Here is a 20,417-nt window from a genome sequence, read left to right as displayed (position 1 = left end):
ATCTCAGTTAAATTTTAGCTTTGTGCTTTGGATGACCTCCGACGTGTGTTACATGTACCAGCTACCACAAGATGACTCTCCAACACAAAAGGACTGGCTGTTCATGACGCTATAAAGCCAATTAACAAACTGACAAAAGAAAGATACAGTGTTGAATTTCCTGAAGTTCCCAACACAGTACAGTGTTAGTAGGTCACGGGACTATGAAGAGACTTTTTATATCACATCAACATGGTCATCGTTGTAAGTTCATCACACATAAAATGGAAAGAAAATCTCATGATTTCCGGTTGAAATATCATACAGATTTCCTGCTATATCATGTATTCATTGAGAAACCATCAAATATCTCGTCTCTGAATTTTTATGTGGATTTAGAGTCGATTTCATGCTTTCGTTACCCGAAGTCATTCAAAATCAGAAATGTTTCAACAATAAACCTTTTCTCCTGTATACAGGTGTATTTTCAAAGTACCTTTACTGCCTCATACATCCGAATAACTATGCGTGCTACATGTGTGTTTGATGTAGCCGATAAATAGATTTTGTGAGAGATAATATGATAAGTACATGAATTGAATCCTCCCATTTATACAAGCTTTACATCCGGTATGTATTGACTTGTGGTCGCGAGTTACCATAAAGTGGCAGATTTTAAAATTGGACTTGGGAAGACAAACATATGTAAAACAGGGCACAAAACCCAAACACAGATCCGAAATGATAATACCAGGTCACAAAACCTAAACACAGTCCCGAAATGATAATACCAGGACACAAAACCTAAACACAGTCCCGAAATGATAATACCAGGGCACAAAACCTAAACCCTATTCCGAAATGATAATACCAGGGCACAAAACCCAAACCTAGTTCCGAAATGATATACCAGGGCACAAAACCTAAACACAGTTCCGAAATGATAATATCAGGGCACAAAACCTAAACACAGTTCCGAAATGGTAACAACAGGGCACAAAACCTAAACCCTATTCCGAAATGATAATACCAGGGCACAAAACCCAAACCTAGTTCCGAAATGATATACCAGGGCACAAAACCTAAACACAGTTCCGAAATGATAATACCAGGGCACAAAACCTAAACACAGTTCCGAAATGGTAACAACAGGGCACAAAACCTAAACACAGTTCCGAAATGATAATACCAGGGCACAAAACCTTAACCCAGTTCCGAAATGATAGACCAGGGAACAAAACCTAAACACAGTTCCGAAATGATAATACCAGGGTACAAAACCTAAACACAGTTCCGAAATGATAATACCAGGACACAAAACCTAAACACAGTTCCAAAATGATAATACCAGGGCACAAAACCTAAACACAGTTCCGAAATGATAATACCAGGACACAAAACCTAAACACAGTTCCAAAATGATAATACCAGGGCACAAAACCTTAACCCAGTTCCGAAATGATAATACCAGGACACAAAACCTAAACACATATTGATTCACACAAAGTCTATCAGAGCTAAACGCTGATCATACACACCATAAATTTCAGTATAGTGTTAAAACATTCATCATGTCCTATAGAACTTCAGAAAACACATTGCTTCTTATATATACATGGATAAATTTCCCTTTCATCTAAACCAACCACCCTCTCCTTGATGGCCAATTAAACAACACACAGCTGGAAATAATGTACGCATTTCATCTATGATTTCACTGTTGACGGATTTTTGTATACCTGTTCATCGAAAATGATGTATTCTTCTCTTTTATTGAATATATACAACGAGTTTACTTTTATTAATAATTAATTTTTCCTATTTTGACATACAAATGTAAACAAAATATGTTACAGGATCGTCAGGTTTTTTCTCTATACAAAGCTGGCGATCTAGACATGGAGGCACTGCGACACAGCAAGTAATATATTTAATGCTGGTGAAAAGAATAGGTTTGCTTTATGCTGCAACAGTTTAGATACTAATATTACTCAATATTGCGTGTGTAAACATATACAGGAATGACGGGGAGAGAGGGTTCGTACAAAAAACTAGCAGAAAATGTCTGAAATACGACCTCCACATTCCTCGTCGACTTTATGTATCAGACACGCATTTTGTTGAACTGATAGAGGTATTACTGTATTACACCTTCAGTTAAATTTGAAAGTAAAAAAATTTGTGGGTGATAGACGAACAAGAAATACTGTGTCTACATGACATGGAACGTGTTATCTTATTTCACACGGTAGACGTATTTCTATATATCCATTTGCACAAAACACGGTCTGTGCGCTACCATGAAAGCCCGAGACGAAAAGTCAGAAAGTCAACATTTTTTTATGATCGTGAACATTACAAGAAAATTTAGCTGAATAATGAGAAAAATCTATCGCAGAGACGTGAGCTGGTTCCACGAGTGAACTTGTGCCGTTTTCTTTTTTGTATTGATCAGTGTCATTACGAAAATAGGATAATTAATTCAGTGACATTTATCCAGCTTACATGGCGATGTCAGCTGTTTGCTTGATGTCAAGGTCAACGTCACAGCAATTGACATTTACCTGAAAGCACGTACAGCCAAATCAAATTTGATTAAAACAACAGGCAGTTTTTGTCACTACCGTATAATTGGCGGTCGTACAAAGCGTAGCGCCACCTTTAACGGAGACATGAAAACTGCCCGAGGCTGGTGTGAAAACCATTACCCTAACTACCACAATCACATATCAAAATCACTAATTGCCATGACTGGTAATTAAAAAAGACACCCAAGTATGCTGCCAATGTCTGGAATGTTGTACACCTATTAAGTTTTGGTGATTTTTACTGCACAATTTTACATTAATGTATGTTAGACATGAAAATCAACCATCTGACATTTTCATTCATAAAATCCTTAATTGACCTTAGCCATCATTGGGTATATATGCACTTTATAAACCGTGTACATAGACGTTGCTAATTTCATCCAGAAATGTTTTACTTTTGATATATTTAATTTTAAGTTGCAATCTATATTCCAATTATCAATATTTTTATTCCATTTTTAAAACAAAACATATCTGGACTTCTTTTAATAAAAAACTGGAATAATGTTCGATATGTGCTAATTCCGAGTAATTTGAAAATTGACGACTCGACATCAAACCACACTAGTAATGGTCCCAAGTAACAAAGTCTGGCGGTCCCGAGGCTTATCAAACAAGCCCTTAATTGAAAAAAAATCAATGAAGATTTTACTCCAATGATTTCAACAATTTGATTGTTATATACCTATCGTATACCTACATGCCATAAATAAGGGGATTAGACAACAGCCAGGACAAAGATCTCTTTCGTTAATTCAAACACAAATACATATGTATATACAGTAATTAAATCCGTTCAATATTAATCGTTACAAGAGTTAGGTCAAAATGTAAGTATTTATCAAGTAAACATTTACACATAATCTTACTTGTAGTTGATTATTAGCCCACCGCAAGTACAGAGTGGAATTTCTACCAGGCGAGTAGGTAGACATATATAAAACCAGAAGACATTGCCCTGGAAACAACCAAATCCTTGAAAATTGAATATTACGTAAATATATTTTTCACATTCTGTCTATCAAAACGTGATCCTGTATCAGATACAGGTTTCGAGTCCGCATTTTTACTGAAATTTTATATAAATTGTTATAATAGTGATTTCAGGTAGTGTGCCTCTGTGCAGTATCGTTCTATCTAATGGTTTAAAATACCTGTATATTGACGTAGAAAAAAACTTATGATTTCTATCACCCCATTATGTCTACAGTTTACTGACCACAATTTATAACACTTATGTGTAATTTATTCAGAAATTTGTTTATCTGTTTTAAAGATTTTTAAGGGACAAGTTATGATCGTCCCGTATTGTTATACAGTCTAAAGAAACGAGAGACGGATTAGATTTTTTTAATATAAATTCCAGGTGCATTTAGCTTCAACTGATATGTTAAGTTTATATATGTGTGTATGTACATATATACATTATATACAGAAAAACAAACAACCAATTATCAGTGTGTTTATGTGTGTGAGAGAGAGAGGGGGAGGGGTTTATGATAGACACCAAGATACATTATACACACCTGAAATGAAATGAAATACTTTACGATGTAAATAATCACCTGTAATAACGATTCTTGATACCTGTCCTAAAACTGTTGAATATGGTTACGATAGGATATGTTCTTCGGGGTCGAAAATAACAAAGCAACCTGTGTTTAAGTTAAACAAATTTAGCTACAGGATGATCATTTCGTTTTGTCGCGTTTAGTGTCATTCAAGGTTTGACTGAAGCGTGAAAAAAGGACCATGACCATGTCTGATTGAATAGTTAATTAGTAGCACAGGTAAAAATAAAGAAAAAATAAAAAAAAAAGTATCTGCAGCAGTAGTAGTTAGTGCCATGACTAAATAATCCTGATGAACACGTGTGTTGTTTTATTGAATAACCAAATGCCTCATTAATTATTCAATGGAAAATGCCAAAAAATTATTGGGTCACCAAACGGGCAACCAATGTTCACGAACACATTACAATTTTTGGTGCATGTTGAAACAGGAAACAGTTAATGAACTTTGAAGCTGCACTCTTTAAGAAATGATTATTAATTGGATGAAAACTCAAGGATTATTTAATCTAAGGAGGAACAAACGAAGAACTTAATGTTTTGATGCAGGAACATGTTATTTTATATAATTAAAATAAATAATTAAAAGACATTTTAACGTAAATATGTTGGCAAAATTATTACTTTTCTGCCAATCATCAAACTAGAAATTTAGAATAGAAATATTTAATGTACTTTACTGATAAACTTAAATGACCATTACGACTCATAAGTGGAACGAAGGAAGTCTGAGAGAAATGTGATATTTGTATGAAACATTGTTGTGCAATGTATTTCACACGTATACAATAAACAATAGTGTCTCACACCGAGTACTTAGCGTCAGTAGTTTAATCCACCTGTGGAGTTCTTTCTGTCATACTCGGATTGACAGCTTTAAGAGTTCTTCGGTGTACTCAGCCCAAGTTGAGATATAACTTCACAGCATACTTGTAACTTAAAATGCAGTTTGTGATGAAATTAATCGTTAACACCGCTATGGGATTTTATAGGGAAAAAACTGGACGATTTATGAACCCCTTATCGGGAAGTGAGTCACGAAGCAACATTCAGTCTGTCGCATTACATAATATAACCATGACTTTTAGTGTTAAGACGTGTCGGCAAGATATTGAACTGAAAATAACTTGAACTCAAACTTCCAATACAAAAATACTTTATTTTCGCTGATAATGATACTTAAGGAATGCAGGCTATTTTCCTAACAGAAGACCTTCCCGTACCTTATGAAATATTCACTACACAATTTGATCAAATCAGAACTATCGCACGTGGAGGCTGACAGGAACAATGACGTGACGGCGAAATATATCCCAGGAATTAATTACAGAAATTATTGATTCGATGTAAAACGTGTTCTAAATCCTAGCGAATGTACAAGTTACCGTGACGCAATGTCTTGTGATCTGGGTATACTTGTAAAATATAAAATCGTCTAGACTTAAGGGTGTATGCTACCTTGATGTGACGTTCATGTAAAACACAACATTGAGTCTAAACTCGTTGAAGTATTTGCAAATGCTGCCATCAAATTTGCAACATTCCACCTACTTTAGTTCATAGAAACATTGGATGACACATCTTAAACAAATGTACCTACTGACTCCAAGAGCAGACGACACATAAGTACATGTACAACACGTGTTACAGGTGATTGTTCATATTAACTACCCCTCTAACAGTGACAAATGTCAGTATATTGTGTAGTTGTATTGTCAGTTACATGGTGTGAAACACATCTGCTACCAGAGTTATTACACTAGTCGGCTAGTGTTGTAGGACTAATTTATTAATAATCATATGTCTGTATTGCACACATGAGAAGTAGTTTCGACATGTCTATATTTATACTTATGAATATTCTATCGACGAGTGAGCCACCTTATCAGCTCCAGCTGTTGCGGAGGAATACACTTGATACTAAATGCTGAATATATCTTACATTTTAAATACACCAGAACATATAGTCAACATTTTAAAAAGTGCCTGTGAGCAGAGTCGTTCCTACATATACAATGTCTCCTGTTATACTGAATGCTACATCACGAGTACAGTTCTACACAATCTCTCAAATATGTCTTTACATTTCTCTATCGTTAGTGTATGAATTAGGATAATATGTCTTTATATCAATGCATATCCTGGTTTCAAACTACAATCGTCTTTCAACAACCTCCTACACATAATTCTTATGCACAATGCACTGTATTTCAACATGATATCATTTTATCGGTGTTTACATTGTTATTTTGTAAGAAATTATGCAATAATTCTTTAGTTTAAACAAACTTACCAGAGCCAAAGAGATCTTCCAACACGCCATTCCAATCCGTGAGATTTTTACTACGATAATTCGCCTCCGTCATCATCATCTTAAACTGTTTTACCTTTGTCAAATCGTGTTAAATCCAAGCTAAAAATTACACAACTTCACCTAGAAATCCTACTCTGCTCCACTACTAGGTTGGGGCCAGCGAACAACGGACTCACTGGCTAGCCCAGAATTACTGCACACACGATACATCACAAACAAAAAACTACACGGACTCCTTCCAGGTAACGTGCACAGGTGTATCCAGGTGAAAAACGTAAACCTGGACAGCGATTACAGGTAATACACGTGATATATGCAGTTGTATATTAAATAATCCCCTGATGAACTGTATACAGGTAAGTTGTGTCGGATGTGGGGTAGATATTAGAGGCTCACATCTTCAAATACACTTGTCTACATGGATACATATGATTTACAAGTGTAAATTTTTACCGTATCATGTACGTACATCAAATGTGTGATTAACAGGTACACTGATACAGGTGTAGCAAGACAAACACATGTAGCTCTTGACAATCCGACAGTCTAGCATGTGGTCTGAAGCGCCGTAATGTAACCTGACGTCACGTGACAAAAATCGGTGAAATTAGCATATCGACTTACGGTTACTCAAACATAGAATATATATATAATGTATGTTTTCATTTTTACCTGTGTGATCTATACTGCTGGCTTAATGCAGCGATTGGGTTATTGACGATAGAAAATGAAGTAAATACGAAGTTCGTTGTTCACTGTTAAATATTGACAAAGAACTCTGAACATTTCGGCTACAAAAGGGTTTGACTGTGTCCCCGCGTGGCCACCTCTACACACAATACCGTACAATGTTACCCACGAATACTCAACAGCCCGTTCACTCGCCTATTTAAACGTCTATTTTACAGGAAAATTTCATACTTAGATTAAGAATAGTGAATGTAATTTACGTAACAAAACTAAGTCGACAGTGAACGACACAAGTAATTGTAACACATCCTGTATTATAATGTATTGATTTTGTCTACCTGTCCAGAATCAACATGTTATAATTCTATATCGCACTACCGTACTCTCTAAACGCCCATGTTGCGCTGTCCTAGCCTATTTACAATGTTAAACCAGTGTTGTCCTTAAGCACATCAGGACGATGTTCTAGCCTCGGGTAGGGTTACAGAGGAGAGAGATATATCGATCAGTGAATCAGAACTGTGCGTTCCGATATCGACTAAATACAGATCAATTGTCCTCGTCATTCAGGCTGGAGCCAGCTGTCTGAGTACTACTAAACACATCATCCGAGCTGACCTGAACGACAGACATAAAAATTTGACATCAATAACTAAAATATTAGTCTTAATATCAAAGTCTGGTTCCAACGACATTATCAATGTCAGCATGTGACATCAGACTTTTCTAATATCGAACAACTGACATCATAAAAAGACGTTTTCAGTGTGAACAACTGACATCAGGAACGTGTATCAGTGTGGACATTTGATAGCAAAGACGTTAATCAATGTGAACAATTGACGTCAGAAAGTTTATCAATGTGACTAATTGACGTCAGAAAGTTTATCGATGTGACTTATTGACATCAGAAAGTTTATCAATGTGACTAATTGACATCAGAAAGTTTGACGTCAGAAAGTTTATCAATGTGACTAATTGACATCAGAAAGTTTATCAATGTGACTAATTGACGTCAGAAAGTTTATCAATGTGACTAATTGACGTCAGAAAGTTTATCAATGTGAACAAATGCGACAGAGACGTAACAGTGAAACAAATAGCACCAAACAAAGATTGCCACAAGGTCGTGACTACAATCCAATGGGTCACAAAAGTCAGTTTACAATAAACCAGTAACATTAAGTCTGGGTATAAAATTTAAGGTATCCACTACGGGTTGTTGGTGACCATGAGCTGGCGAGATACGTGTTAGGTGGAAGTTTACGTCTACGGTGAATAAATCTATTCAGGAGTGACACCACTTAACTAGAAGATATCATTTCATAAGGAAATTTAAAACGCCCTCTAGAGTCGTTTCACGTCATAAAAATTAGGCGGATCTGATCGTCAGACGATAATCACCTTCTGTAAAAATCCAGATTAGCGATCTCCCTAAATACTTCCGCCAATATCACTACAGGCCATTAAGTCAGTCGAGTGATAATCTCATCCCGTTCTTTACCTGTCTGATTTTACTTATCTGGGCCAGAAAAACGTCGCTGAGAACTAAATGTTGAAAGTAGGTTTCATTTCGTTTCGTCGTTTTGTTTAAGGTTTCGTATGTTGCAGATTCTGGGAACACATGCGCAGTTCAGTTCATACCATACAGCCTGTAAGGGGATAACTTCTCTACACTTAAAATACTGAATGTATTGCATATTTAAGTTTTTTTTCTTTAGAGGAAACTGACAGGGACGATGTTGTAACTACATAGAAATACATGTACACACACATGGTACATTCCTTTAATTTGATTGGTTAGTAATATCTTTTTTCATATGACATATTACGTAATCTGGTATCATAAAATCTCAGGTAGGAACATGCTTATTATAGAATAGATACATAAGTATAATTCCAGAAAAGATATTATATTGCAGACAGGCTCGAGAATACACCGTCTACCCGGAGTATCATTCTACAAAAATCGACGACAAGATAACTAGATTAAAAAAGGGTACACTTACATTGCAGGAATTTCCTTTGCTCGACATTAATAGATTTACATTAGGTTAATACAAGGATTTATGCACCCGAGAAAAATGATGTTCACCCAAGGCCTCGGTGAATAGTATTTTAAAGCTTGACAATCATAGCCCTGCAGCGTCCGTGATCGACGACATTAATTCAATGTATCCAAAGTGAGAACAACAAACAATTTGATTTGTAGTCAGGACACCATTTACATGTAAAATAAATGAATGTGTAATATTACATTATCATTTTGTTTTAATATTTCTGACTTGTCTCATTTTTAACTGAAATGTAACGCTGGAGCCGTGACTGATACTTGGCAGCAGATTGACAGACTCTTTAGAAATGAATACATTGTCGATTTTCTTATCCATATTTAAATTTGTTGTGACTGATCAGCAAGACATTAGTGTCATTACGGTGTGTATCAGTATTATAATTGATGTACTCTCTGGGTCTTCCTCCTGAAGTCCTAAAAGTTTAATCCGATTCGTTTGACGATTCTGTCTTCTGCAGAAAAACCTTGTGAATTCATGAATACATTTAATTGAAATGGCGGAACATTTTCACGAGTGATATTCTGTATACCATGTGAAATTTAACTGGATTTGATATATTAGGATGGTACTTCTGAGCATCCATACAGAAACGAGTTGATGACGTCATCAGTCCTACAACTCTTAGTGACGTTTAACGATATTTAGATCGAATTCGAAGCCATTTGAGTAGAATATCGTTTGTCTGTTACTTGGTCACAATAAACTGACATAGAGGGTCATTTTGTTGCCATATCTGGTCTTTCTCTGTGATTTTTCTGTAGGTCCAGGTAAACTCCACCGTTTGATTATAACTCGAAACCGTCGTGTTTTTGTGGTGTTATTTCGTATCGTAGTTGTTCAAACATATTTAAAAACAGTGATTAGATTGAGCACCAGTCTTTGGTCATTTTTTAGTCGTATCCCGTGATCGAAACTTTCAAATTTGTAGTTATAATAAGTGCTGTTCCAGATAACTTCTGTATACAGCGTGACAATCACACGTGTCCAGGTAGGATTGAGATAGCCCGTGCGTTACACTTAACAATAAAGCAATGTATGAGTTTTTATCACCAAAGTTACATTTCTTTGTTGCGGTAATACACATTGTGAGATGTACCTAATTCACATCGATCATTGAGCTTCCGTAACAGTCCCATGCCTCTCTACCTGTCTCCATTATCGATAAAACAGTACAACTTGTCACAGCCACTGACACAAGTCGGACAGCAATTATCGTCGTCCTCTCCTCAAATATATACAACATACGTACAAACATTGACATGACTGGGTAGCTTGTAATACCAACATGAAAATACACCTCTATGAATCGAAATCTATGTATACTTTTCTACAAATTTCGATATATATGTATATATATATACATATGCCAGATAGTAATAAATCTAAAGATATTTTTCTAACTTTCATCAAATTTCCGATGTCTATATATAAGACATTTTAAGAACCACAGATGTAGTGGAGGCTATTGACAATATTGTCTCTAACTTCACATGTTTGTCGTAAAATTACTTCTATAGATCTAACGTTTACTATTTGTGTGTATAGATCGTTTTCTGTTTATATCTTTGTTGATACATTCCTACTACATTCCTAACTGTTTTCACTTTCGTAGACTTTGTTTCAATTTTCTATGTGTATTTTGGTTATAAATGTGTTGCGTTTACTTACCGAATCGTCTGGACGCGTTTTTATTTCAAATTAATTTGTTTAAAGTTGGCCATTTAAAAGTCTCGGATTTAAAAGACCCTCTCATTAAAATGATAAATTTCAATTCTGCTGTGTTGATGGTGGTAATAAAATAGATACATTAATCTCCTGTAAACATAAAGTTTAATATTACCGATCACATTTCACGATTTTGTGAATGTTGAAAAAACATTGTGACTCATTTTTACCATCGAATGAGAAAACGTCGAATAGAACACATTTTTTTCTCTGTTTGATAATTATCAAAAATGCAGATATTCTGGATAAACCGACATTGATGGGTCTGTCTCCGGAATATTTCCGTCCATTAACTTGAAATATTGCTTTCCTGTACTGCCACGTGAAAACACATTTTTTGTGATATATCTGTTTGACATTTGGTAAATGACAGATTTCAACAAAAGTAAGCATGTCTAAAACATGTTCTTAGTCTCTGATGAGCCGGTTTTAACATGTAACTTGTATGTCCGTGTATGTCACCAGACATTGGCTGATGATTATCCAGCGTCATTTTCAGGCGAAATACTCATGTAGTAAGTGATGGCAACCTCATTGAACAACATACAGGGGGCCCGTTGCCATACAGTGCAATGAGGGTAAAGTGTTTTTCCCAAGGACACAACCACATCATAACAAACCAGTGAATTCGTGAGAAACACAAATTACCACTGATAAGGAGTGTCGAACCACGCACCTCGGTCTTCACCCGAGGTTACATAAGTCAACGCCTTACTAACACCACACCCTTGATATAGTAACACTTCAGTCGTTATTAGTCTCTAGAATACAAAACAAAATATGTCAGTTCGGTAACAACAGTAGCATCGAGAAAGTATATTTACAGTTCTGTAGACGAGGTCGTTGTGGTCACTGTGAAAACTAAGTGCTATTTATGATGATTTGTAGTAAAATGCTATTATATATTCTGGTAAGATTAATTACAGTTTTGCTTTAAGCGTCTCGTTCTGAGAAGTTAGCTCATTTAGTTATATTTTAATTACAATTTAAATACATTTCAAATACCATTGGAATGTCATATAATTACTTTGCCAGCGATGTCCACTTCATTTCCGTGTGTACAGACTGGGAATAATGGACTCGTGTGTGAAACTTGAGCGTTACATAAAAATCAAGGACGTCTACATAACTGGGACGAAATTAGTCATAAAAACATTCATTATCGTATATCGTACTGTTTTATACAACAATTATAGTGATTGCTTTCAGTTTGATCGTGTTCAAAAGGATACCTACACATTGCACTCCTTATGGTATATTGAAGATAATGCAATGCAATTTACATACCAAACACTGTTTTCCTCAAACATGCTTCTGGTTTGGTGTCGCCTTGTGAAACCTCACTCTTCAAAAAAGTACTATGTTTATCACGCCGAAATTCGGGTGGTTACCAACCGTTAATATTACTTAATTAAATCAGATATCGTATCGTAAAATCTCAATTTACATTAAACTTTTAAGCATCGTAGTTTTTATAAGTTTGATAAAGCCGTGATATTAACCCTGAGTAAAAGTGTTTTCGGGACCAATTTTAATTCATTTCCAAATGGGTCTACTTTTTATCGACATTACACTCAATTTCTATTCTGTTTCAGTATATAAATGCTATTAAGCACATTTATCCAATAAGGTTTTTCACCGTTCTCAAATTCCCATCATTCACGATTTCGACGTTTCTAGAGCAGGACGAAATCTGACATTTCTCATTAAATGTTTAACTTGGCCAGGTGTGCAGATCAAAAACACGTGGTCGACACAGCCAAAACAACCTGCTAAACTATTTACACACTTTAAAAGTGAAGTCATGTAAATTAATTTTACAAATAAAAAAATATTTGATAATAACAAATTTAGTACACATATAACATATCAAATGACTAGGGCATTCCCCTCCCAAAAAGCAGATGGGGGAAACTCTATTTTATTTACGATAAAGCGACTGGTACTCAATAAGCGAAATATTATGTTATCAATTTGTTTCAATGTCATTGTCCGTACATGTTACGGTAATACTATGACATATCAATGTATTTAATTATTCCATTTCTAAGAGATCCTCCGTGGTTTCTGAAATGGAAGGATTTCTGGATTGTGATGACCTCCTCCCACCAACCCCTCTGTCTGTCTGTCTGTCTCTCTCTCTCCTTCCCTCTCTGTGTTTCTCTCTCTCTCTCTGTCTCTCTCTCTGTCTGTCTCTCTCTCTGTCTGTATCTCTGTCTCTCCCTCTGTCTCTCTGTCTCTCTGTCTCTCTGTCTGTCTGTCTCCCTCTCTCTCCGTGTCTCTGTTTTTCTCTCTCTGTGTCTTTCACTCTCTCTCCTACTATCTCTCTCTCCCTCTGCCTGTCTCTCTCTCTTTCTCTCTGTCTTTCACTCTCTCTCCCCCATCTCTCTCCCTCTGTCTCTCTCTCTCTCCCTCTGTCTCTCTCTCTCCCTCTGTCTCTCTCTCTGTCACTGTCTCTCTACCCCCCTCATCTCCCCTCCGTCTGTCTCTCTCATAACTATAGTGTGTATTTCTTGTAAAATTAATTGCGTATTACAGAAAGATACTATATGATCATATTTTGTAAATCATTATATTACTTGTGCACAACCTTTTTGGTAACTAATTTACAATAAGATAATCTTATCATTTGATGTAGATATTATATCATTAACCTCTCTATAACGTTGTCTTTCGTGAGCGACCACCTGTACACGAAGACCATACGACACTCTTTAATTACAATATGTAACACTCCCATCAACCTAAATCATAAATGTTATATTATTGTATTTTTTATATACGTGGAAAGACTTACCTGAAATGTCCAGACATACACCCGGCGAGATCACTACTTGTCAATGAGTTACCCGGAGAGACAAAAACTTTATAAACAAACACATTTTGAAAAAGACATTCTTCAACTGAGAAATTCGAGAGCACTCGTTTAGTCCCGGACATTATTGTACTGAAATTCGATACAGTTTTTGTATGTTAGAATTTTTCATTCGATAACAGTGAAACTTTTGTCCCGTCACTTAAACCAACACCAGGTGTGATCATTATATACAGACATCTAATTGTGTGTGTTAAACGGACTACAACACTTTTATTGGAAACTTCTCACCGTGTTTACAAAGAAAACATCAACACCCCGCCCTCCCGATATACTCCCGCCCTCCCGACCTAACTTCTCACTCATCTTCACCCTCAAATCAGTCATATACATTCCACATGTAGATTTCATTTGAGTTCATCTGAAGACGGAAAGGAAACAGAAGGAATTAGATGTATCAGTATTTTGACATACGACGGATAGAGGTAGAGACAATCTAACCAGCCTTGTATATGTACAGAATCAGATATAAATCAAACCCAAAGCTGTAGAACATGTTTGAGGGCTTTCTCTGCACCTGTTTATGCAGAATAATATAAACAATTTTGAGGTCATTCGTTCTCAGTGAGTGATTAATTTTTTTTCCAGCTATATTTATTAATATGAGTTGACAAAAGAAATGTTTCCACACACGAGAAAATCACTGTGAAAAATGCGAGAAGTTTCATAAACGAAACAGGAAAATGTTGTCGTCTTTATATTATGTACAAAAACAACAAAACAGAAAGGAAAGCTTCAAAAAGCCCCAAATAGTCGATTCATGAATAAAAAGTGTTGGTGTACAGCTATAGACTAAACACTACTGTTATTGTTTACTGTTACACAATGCACGGTCAAAATACCCATCAGTTAGACGTGTCGTTATATTCAAACATTTTAAGGCTCGTTTTTTAAATTTGTAATGTGTACATATATATATGTGTGATTCCTATACTACATAATGTGATCACTTCTGTTTGTAACGATCTTTTCCTACATTGACTGACCTTTAGTTTTTGTCACTATCATTTCGAATTAAGAATATTTTTGTCCGTCTGAGGTATAGACGATTGATGGGACTCCAGTCTTGGTATACAAACTCAACATGGCTTGAAATACGTGACGGTGGTGAGAAATACAAATCATCATTTCACTTTTCTAAGGCTCTCCATGTAATTCTTTCATTTTTTATTCATGCTTGGCCCTAATTTCGTCAAAATTGAGTGGCCACGTTTATGACTATTGAAGATAAAAAAAATACTTTAATATATGCGGAGTTCATAATATACTATTAAATGGAATATAAATTGATCTTATTCAAATAAAAGTATCCGAATCTAAATTTATCCTCAGTTCACACATTATATACTTGCTATCGACATTTTACTTCATTGAACATGTAATTGACAAGTGTCAAAATCTAACACAATAGTCAATACACCTGCGGTAGATTCAGGGTTTATGTAAACTATACACCAAATGATCTCTACATAAAACAGTTCGACTTTCCTGTTGGCAGTACTGTTTGTAATGACCAAGGAATGAATGTACCGGTTACGTATTACATGTATTTCAAACATTCAGAGGACGCCTGAGTTACCAGACACAACATGAGAATACAATTTGACTCGGAAATGCCACTGGGAACTTGTATCTCGTTCACATTTTCTGTTACTGATCCAAAGGGTATTTCCTTTCAATTGACTTTATTGTTATAAAATATTTTAAATTAGGGACGATGTTAATTTAATCAAATTTTCAAATTTCGAAAGAATTATGTACATCGTGATTTTATAATACAGCAAGCGTATGGTATATATCTGGTTCTCCGTGGTGAAATTCCTCTGAAAGAGTGCTACTTCAGTTGATTTTATACTGTTTCGTGTAATGGTGAGATATGTAAGGAATGTTGGTGAAACGCAATGTCACTGTTCGGTGATTTGAGTTACTCCGAGCTGTCAACACTCACAATACATATTCAATTAAGCTTTCTCCTTTAAAAGTTGCACAATGTGTAAATAATACACGGCGTTACTGTGAGTCATTCACTATGTGGTATTATGACGCACGAGAGATATATCTGTTATCAATATGTAAACATGGCAGGACTTTTTTTGGCAAAAACAAGAATTTTGAATGAAAGTCTCATTGAAATATGATTTAAGAGAGTTGATGGACCTGACTTGGCTGCAGGAGAGGACAATGAACGGGGTCTATCTGTAACATCGTTAGGGTGTAAGTGATAACTGGAGGTAATATTCGTTTAAAAGATCTTAAGATAACTTTTCAACTCGCTAATTATCGGGTGTTGTAATCTACATAGCTACGTGAAATCGACACCCATTATCGGTTTCCCACAGTGAGATGAAACAAAAGGACAATTCTTGTTGATTGTCTCCCCTGAGTATATCAACTCATCGCCAGTGTCGTTAGCGATGAAATAAAACATATCAGATGTTTTTCGCAGTTATTTTGTTGCTTGTTTCGTGTCTGTATTTTGTTTCTTCTTAAATAGTGTTTGACGGTGGAGAGCAATCGGTTGGGTGTGAGAGGAGGCGATAGAGGGAGGGGAGGGGAGCTGGGTCTAATAACTTTTATGTAAGTAATTGAAAAGAATAACCGGCACCAATTAGAATCACATACAGTTTATAATACTCATCGATTCCGTTAGGTACATACATCTATTAATTTTCCTATCATTATTATGATACTTGTATCTCAAAGAGCAACAGTTTTCAATAGACATGAACATACGAGGAAAACTTCAGGGATTTAAGTTCAGAGCAATCCAATGTATATTCTACACATCGCCAACATTTTGATATTGTTTTAAAGCAAAGGAAAAAGAGGGGGAGACAAGGGAGATTACAGCAAGAAAAATATGCGGAACTCTTCTTCCTTAATTTAGGCAATGCTACGGCCTCCTTTCACTACAGACACGAACAGTGTTTAAAATGTTAGTAATTACCAGGAATGTTGATTTTTCTTCCTGTCCTCTTTAAACACGTCATCCGAAAAATGAAATTTTCCGGATTGTTGGATTTTTTAAACTCACCCATCTCGCGTGATTAGTTTACCTTCAATTCAACGTTTCAAGCTCACCGGTCACGTGTATTACAAGGAACTTTCTGAGTATTGTATTTCAGAAATAGATAAGATAAATCACGGGTAGTCATAACAGTGATGAATGATTTAACAGCTTCATGTGACCAGACCAACGATATTTAAAAGTAAGTCAGGCGAAAATCTAGATTTCTTCACACCTTGAAACACTATTAAGTAATAAGAACAGAAAAATGTTCTGAATCATAATAAAAAATGAAGAAAAAAATTTACTGTTATTTATCTAATGAAGTTGACGTGAATTAGAGATGAAATAGAGTAAATTGTACGGTCGTTTAGGATATTACTCGCGCTTTGACGAGAATGTAAACTAGTTCACGTGTTTGTATGTTTATTTATTTATTTATCTAACGGGTTTTACGTCCAATTTTACAGTCTTTCGGCCTTTTAACAGCGGACGATGTATGTATCATACTGATCTATGACTTATATACAATATCATCATGGGCGATAAATCATGTCAAAAGCGACACCTGCCGGCGCGAATAGATACATAAAAGTCCTGCATACCATTTACAGCCAAGTGATGATGGGCTGTCAGAGTCCATATATGTTTAGTTTTGTCTCGTACCTCTAAATAACGGCCCCACTCTTATCCCGACCTTACAACACTTTTTGTCCGCACTTCCATCCCTCCCCTCCTTCTCGGATATACACCCTATATGTGTGTGTGTGTTTTTATCTATATATATGATCATTACGTATACTAGGCCCCTCTAGTTACGTAGAATATCTAACTGGACTCTTTCTACATTCAAGAACATGACAATGATGTGTTTTCTCCCTATGGAATTCCCGATCTCTTACCGAAATATTTCACAATAGCTGGCTAAATTACACAAGGTTACCTTGAATTTTCCCGAATACACATTTTTTAAGAAACATGATAATTTTAACATTAAAAAGCTAGAACATTCAACTTAACTAAACGTACAGCGTTATTTTTCAATATTCTACTGACTAGACAATTATTTATACGTCCAAAGTGATCTCTCATTCATAGGACTAGAAATACAATAGAATAGATTATATCATAACAAAGCAATTTAGCGACGTACAGACTCCAAAGACACACTGCCTCATCAAAGTCAACCAATACCCCAAGTACGAAATTCCAGTGACAAGTAGTGTAGGAGATAGAGTCCCGACAAACGTTTTTTTTCTTTTATGTAGGTCAAAGGTCACAATGTTGGTCAGAGTGACCTACTTTGACAAGTACGACAATGTCATCACATAGACTGTGATGAGGAGTAGTTAAATCTTCAGAGACACCAAGATTTTATCGCGGAACATGAAACACTGAAACATCACTGATTTATTTATTTATTATTTACTTAACGGGTTTAACGTCCATTGTTACGACCTGTCGGCCTTTCAGTGGACGAGTCTTCTGATGGCAGACCTTGATATACATATAGTAGAGGAGAAGTTGATCTCCAGGTGCTCTAAACAAAGACAAGATGGATACAAGATCCAATATATAAATAAATACTTCGACAAGAGACACACTTAACTACATCTTGTGCTTAGATATCTCTCCCGGGGGAGCGGCTACATTAATCTTGCAGGCTACAAGTTCAGGTATTTCCGTGAAAGATGTCGATTGCCAACAGAGGAATAGCATCCGAATTCGAGATACAACGAGAGGTGAGATTATAGTCACCATCATTGCAGTTGCACCTTTGCATTTGTGAAATACATGTTCAGCGCTCATTGTTTGGTGGTTTTGATCACTTTACCTCAGTTCCTTCTTTGAGAACTTATCATTACTTTGATTTGACGCAGAAGCAGTGAACACTTCGTAGTAAAAAGTTTTATTATAGAATTTTGTCCTAGTTCAATCATTTTTGAGTAGAGCCTTAGTTTCACCTACATGAAAATATCCAACAAATCTACTCAGTTTCTCGTCTCGTTAGCTAGCGAAACTACAGGTAGTGTTCGATATAGGTGACAATAAATCCTCACTGGAAGGTGTCATAAAACTCGTGATTGTTTACTGTCAATAAAAGGGGGATCGTTTATTCCCCGTGAAACCCTTCAGTAAACATTTAATAACGACAATGAGGAGAACGCCATGCACGTTAAGAAAGACATTCCCTACATCACGAGCGGCGGTCACGGGGTTACAGATCATAGACGATCATTACTGCCCAAACTCAACATAAAATGGCTGCTTCAGGTCGATTTCGTTATAAATCTAAAACTAAATTCTGAAATTCAAGTATGATAAAACTACCAAAGAGAGCACTCGAGAATGTCGTATTTGTGTCGTAAAATGGAAAGGTTTGCTTTCCAAATACTGCATGTATTATCGAGTCATAAGGAAGCCTTAATATAAAGGTAGATTTGTTTATAGTTATGAAGCTTTTTTACCTGACATCATACGGAATATGAAGCTTTTTACTGACATGATACGGAATATGAAGCTTTTTACTGACATGATACGGAATATGAAGCATTTTACTGACATGATACGGAATATGAAGCTTTTTACTGACATGATACGGAATATGAAGCTTTTTACTGACATGATACGGAATATGAATCTTTTTACTTACATGATACGGAATATGAATCTTTTTACTGACATGATACGGAATATGAATCTTTTTTTACTGACATGATACGGAATATGAAGCTTTTTACTGACATGATACGGAATATGAAGCTTTTTTTACCTGACATAATACGGAATATGAAGCTTTTTTACTTGACATGATACGGAATATGAAGCTTTTTACTGACATGATACGGAATATGAATCTTTTTTTACTGACATGATACGGAATATGAAGCTTTTTACTGACATGATACGGGATATGAAGCTTTTTTACCTGACATGATACGGAATATGAATCTTTTTACTGACATGATACGGAATATGAATCTTTTTACTGACATGATACGGAATATGAAGCTTTTTACTGACATGATACGGAATATGAAGCTTTTTTACCTGACATGATACGGAATATGAATCTTTTTACTGACATGATACGGAATATGAAGCTTTTTACTGACATGATACGGAATATGAAGCTTTTTTACCTGACATGATACGGAATATGAAGCTTTTTTTACTGACATGATACGGAATATGAAGCTTTTTACTGACATGATACGGAATATGAAGCTTTTTTACCTGACATGATACGGAATATGAATCTTTTTACTTACATGATACGGAATATGAATCTTTTTACTGACATGATACGGAATATGAATCTTTTTTTACTGACATGATACGGAATATGAAGCTTTTTACTGACATGATACGGAATATGAAGCTTTTTTACCTGACATGATACGGAATATGAATCTTTTTACTGACATGATACGGAATATGAATCTTTTTACTGACATGATACGGAATATCAATCTTTTTACTGACATGATACGGAATATCAATCTTTTTACTGACATGATACGGAATATGAATCTATTTACTGACATGATACGGAATATGAAGCTTTTTACTGACATGATACGGAATAT

General features: G+C 35.6%; 1 protein-coding gene across 1 annotated transcript in view; it reads right to left on the bottom strand.

Annotated features, from left to right (window-relative positions):
• The window catches only part of LOC132543666 (F-box/LRR-repeat protein 7-like), a 29,341-nt gene extending 22,829 nt beyond the window's left edge, over positions 1–6,512 (bottom strand). Inside the window, exon 1 of the mRNA XM_060207180.1 lies at positions 6,435–6,512. Within this exon, the coding sequence (XP_060063163.1) occupies positions 6,435–6,510 (76 nt within the window). The 5' untranslated portion in view covers positions 6,511–6,512. The remainder of the gene's footprint in view (positions 1–6,434) is intronic.
• Positions 6,513–20,417: the final 13,905 nt, after the last annotated feature.

This window comes from Ylistrum balloti, unplaced genomic scaffold (genome assembly GCF_031769215.1).
Source record: "Ylistrum balloti isolate Yb309-2 unplaced genomic scaffold, AGI_CSIRO_Ybal_v1 Utg369762, whole genome shotgun sequence".
NCBI classification, from domain to species: Eukaryota; Metazoa; Mollusca; class Bivalvia; order Pectinida; family Pectinidae; genus Ylistrum; species Ylistrum balloti.
This window is presented reverse-complemented; position numbering and strand designations above follow the sequence as displayed.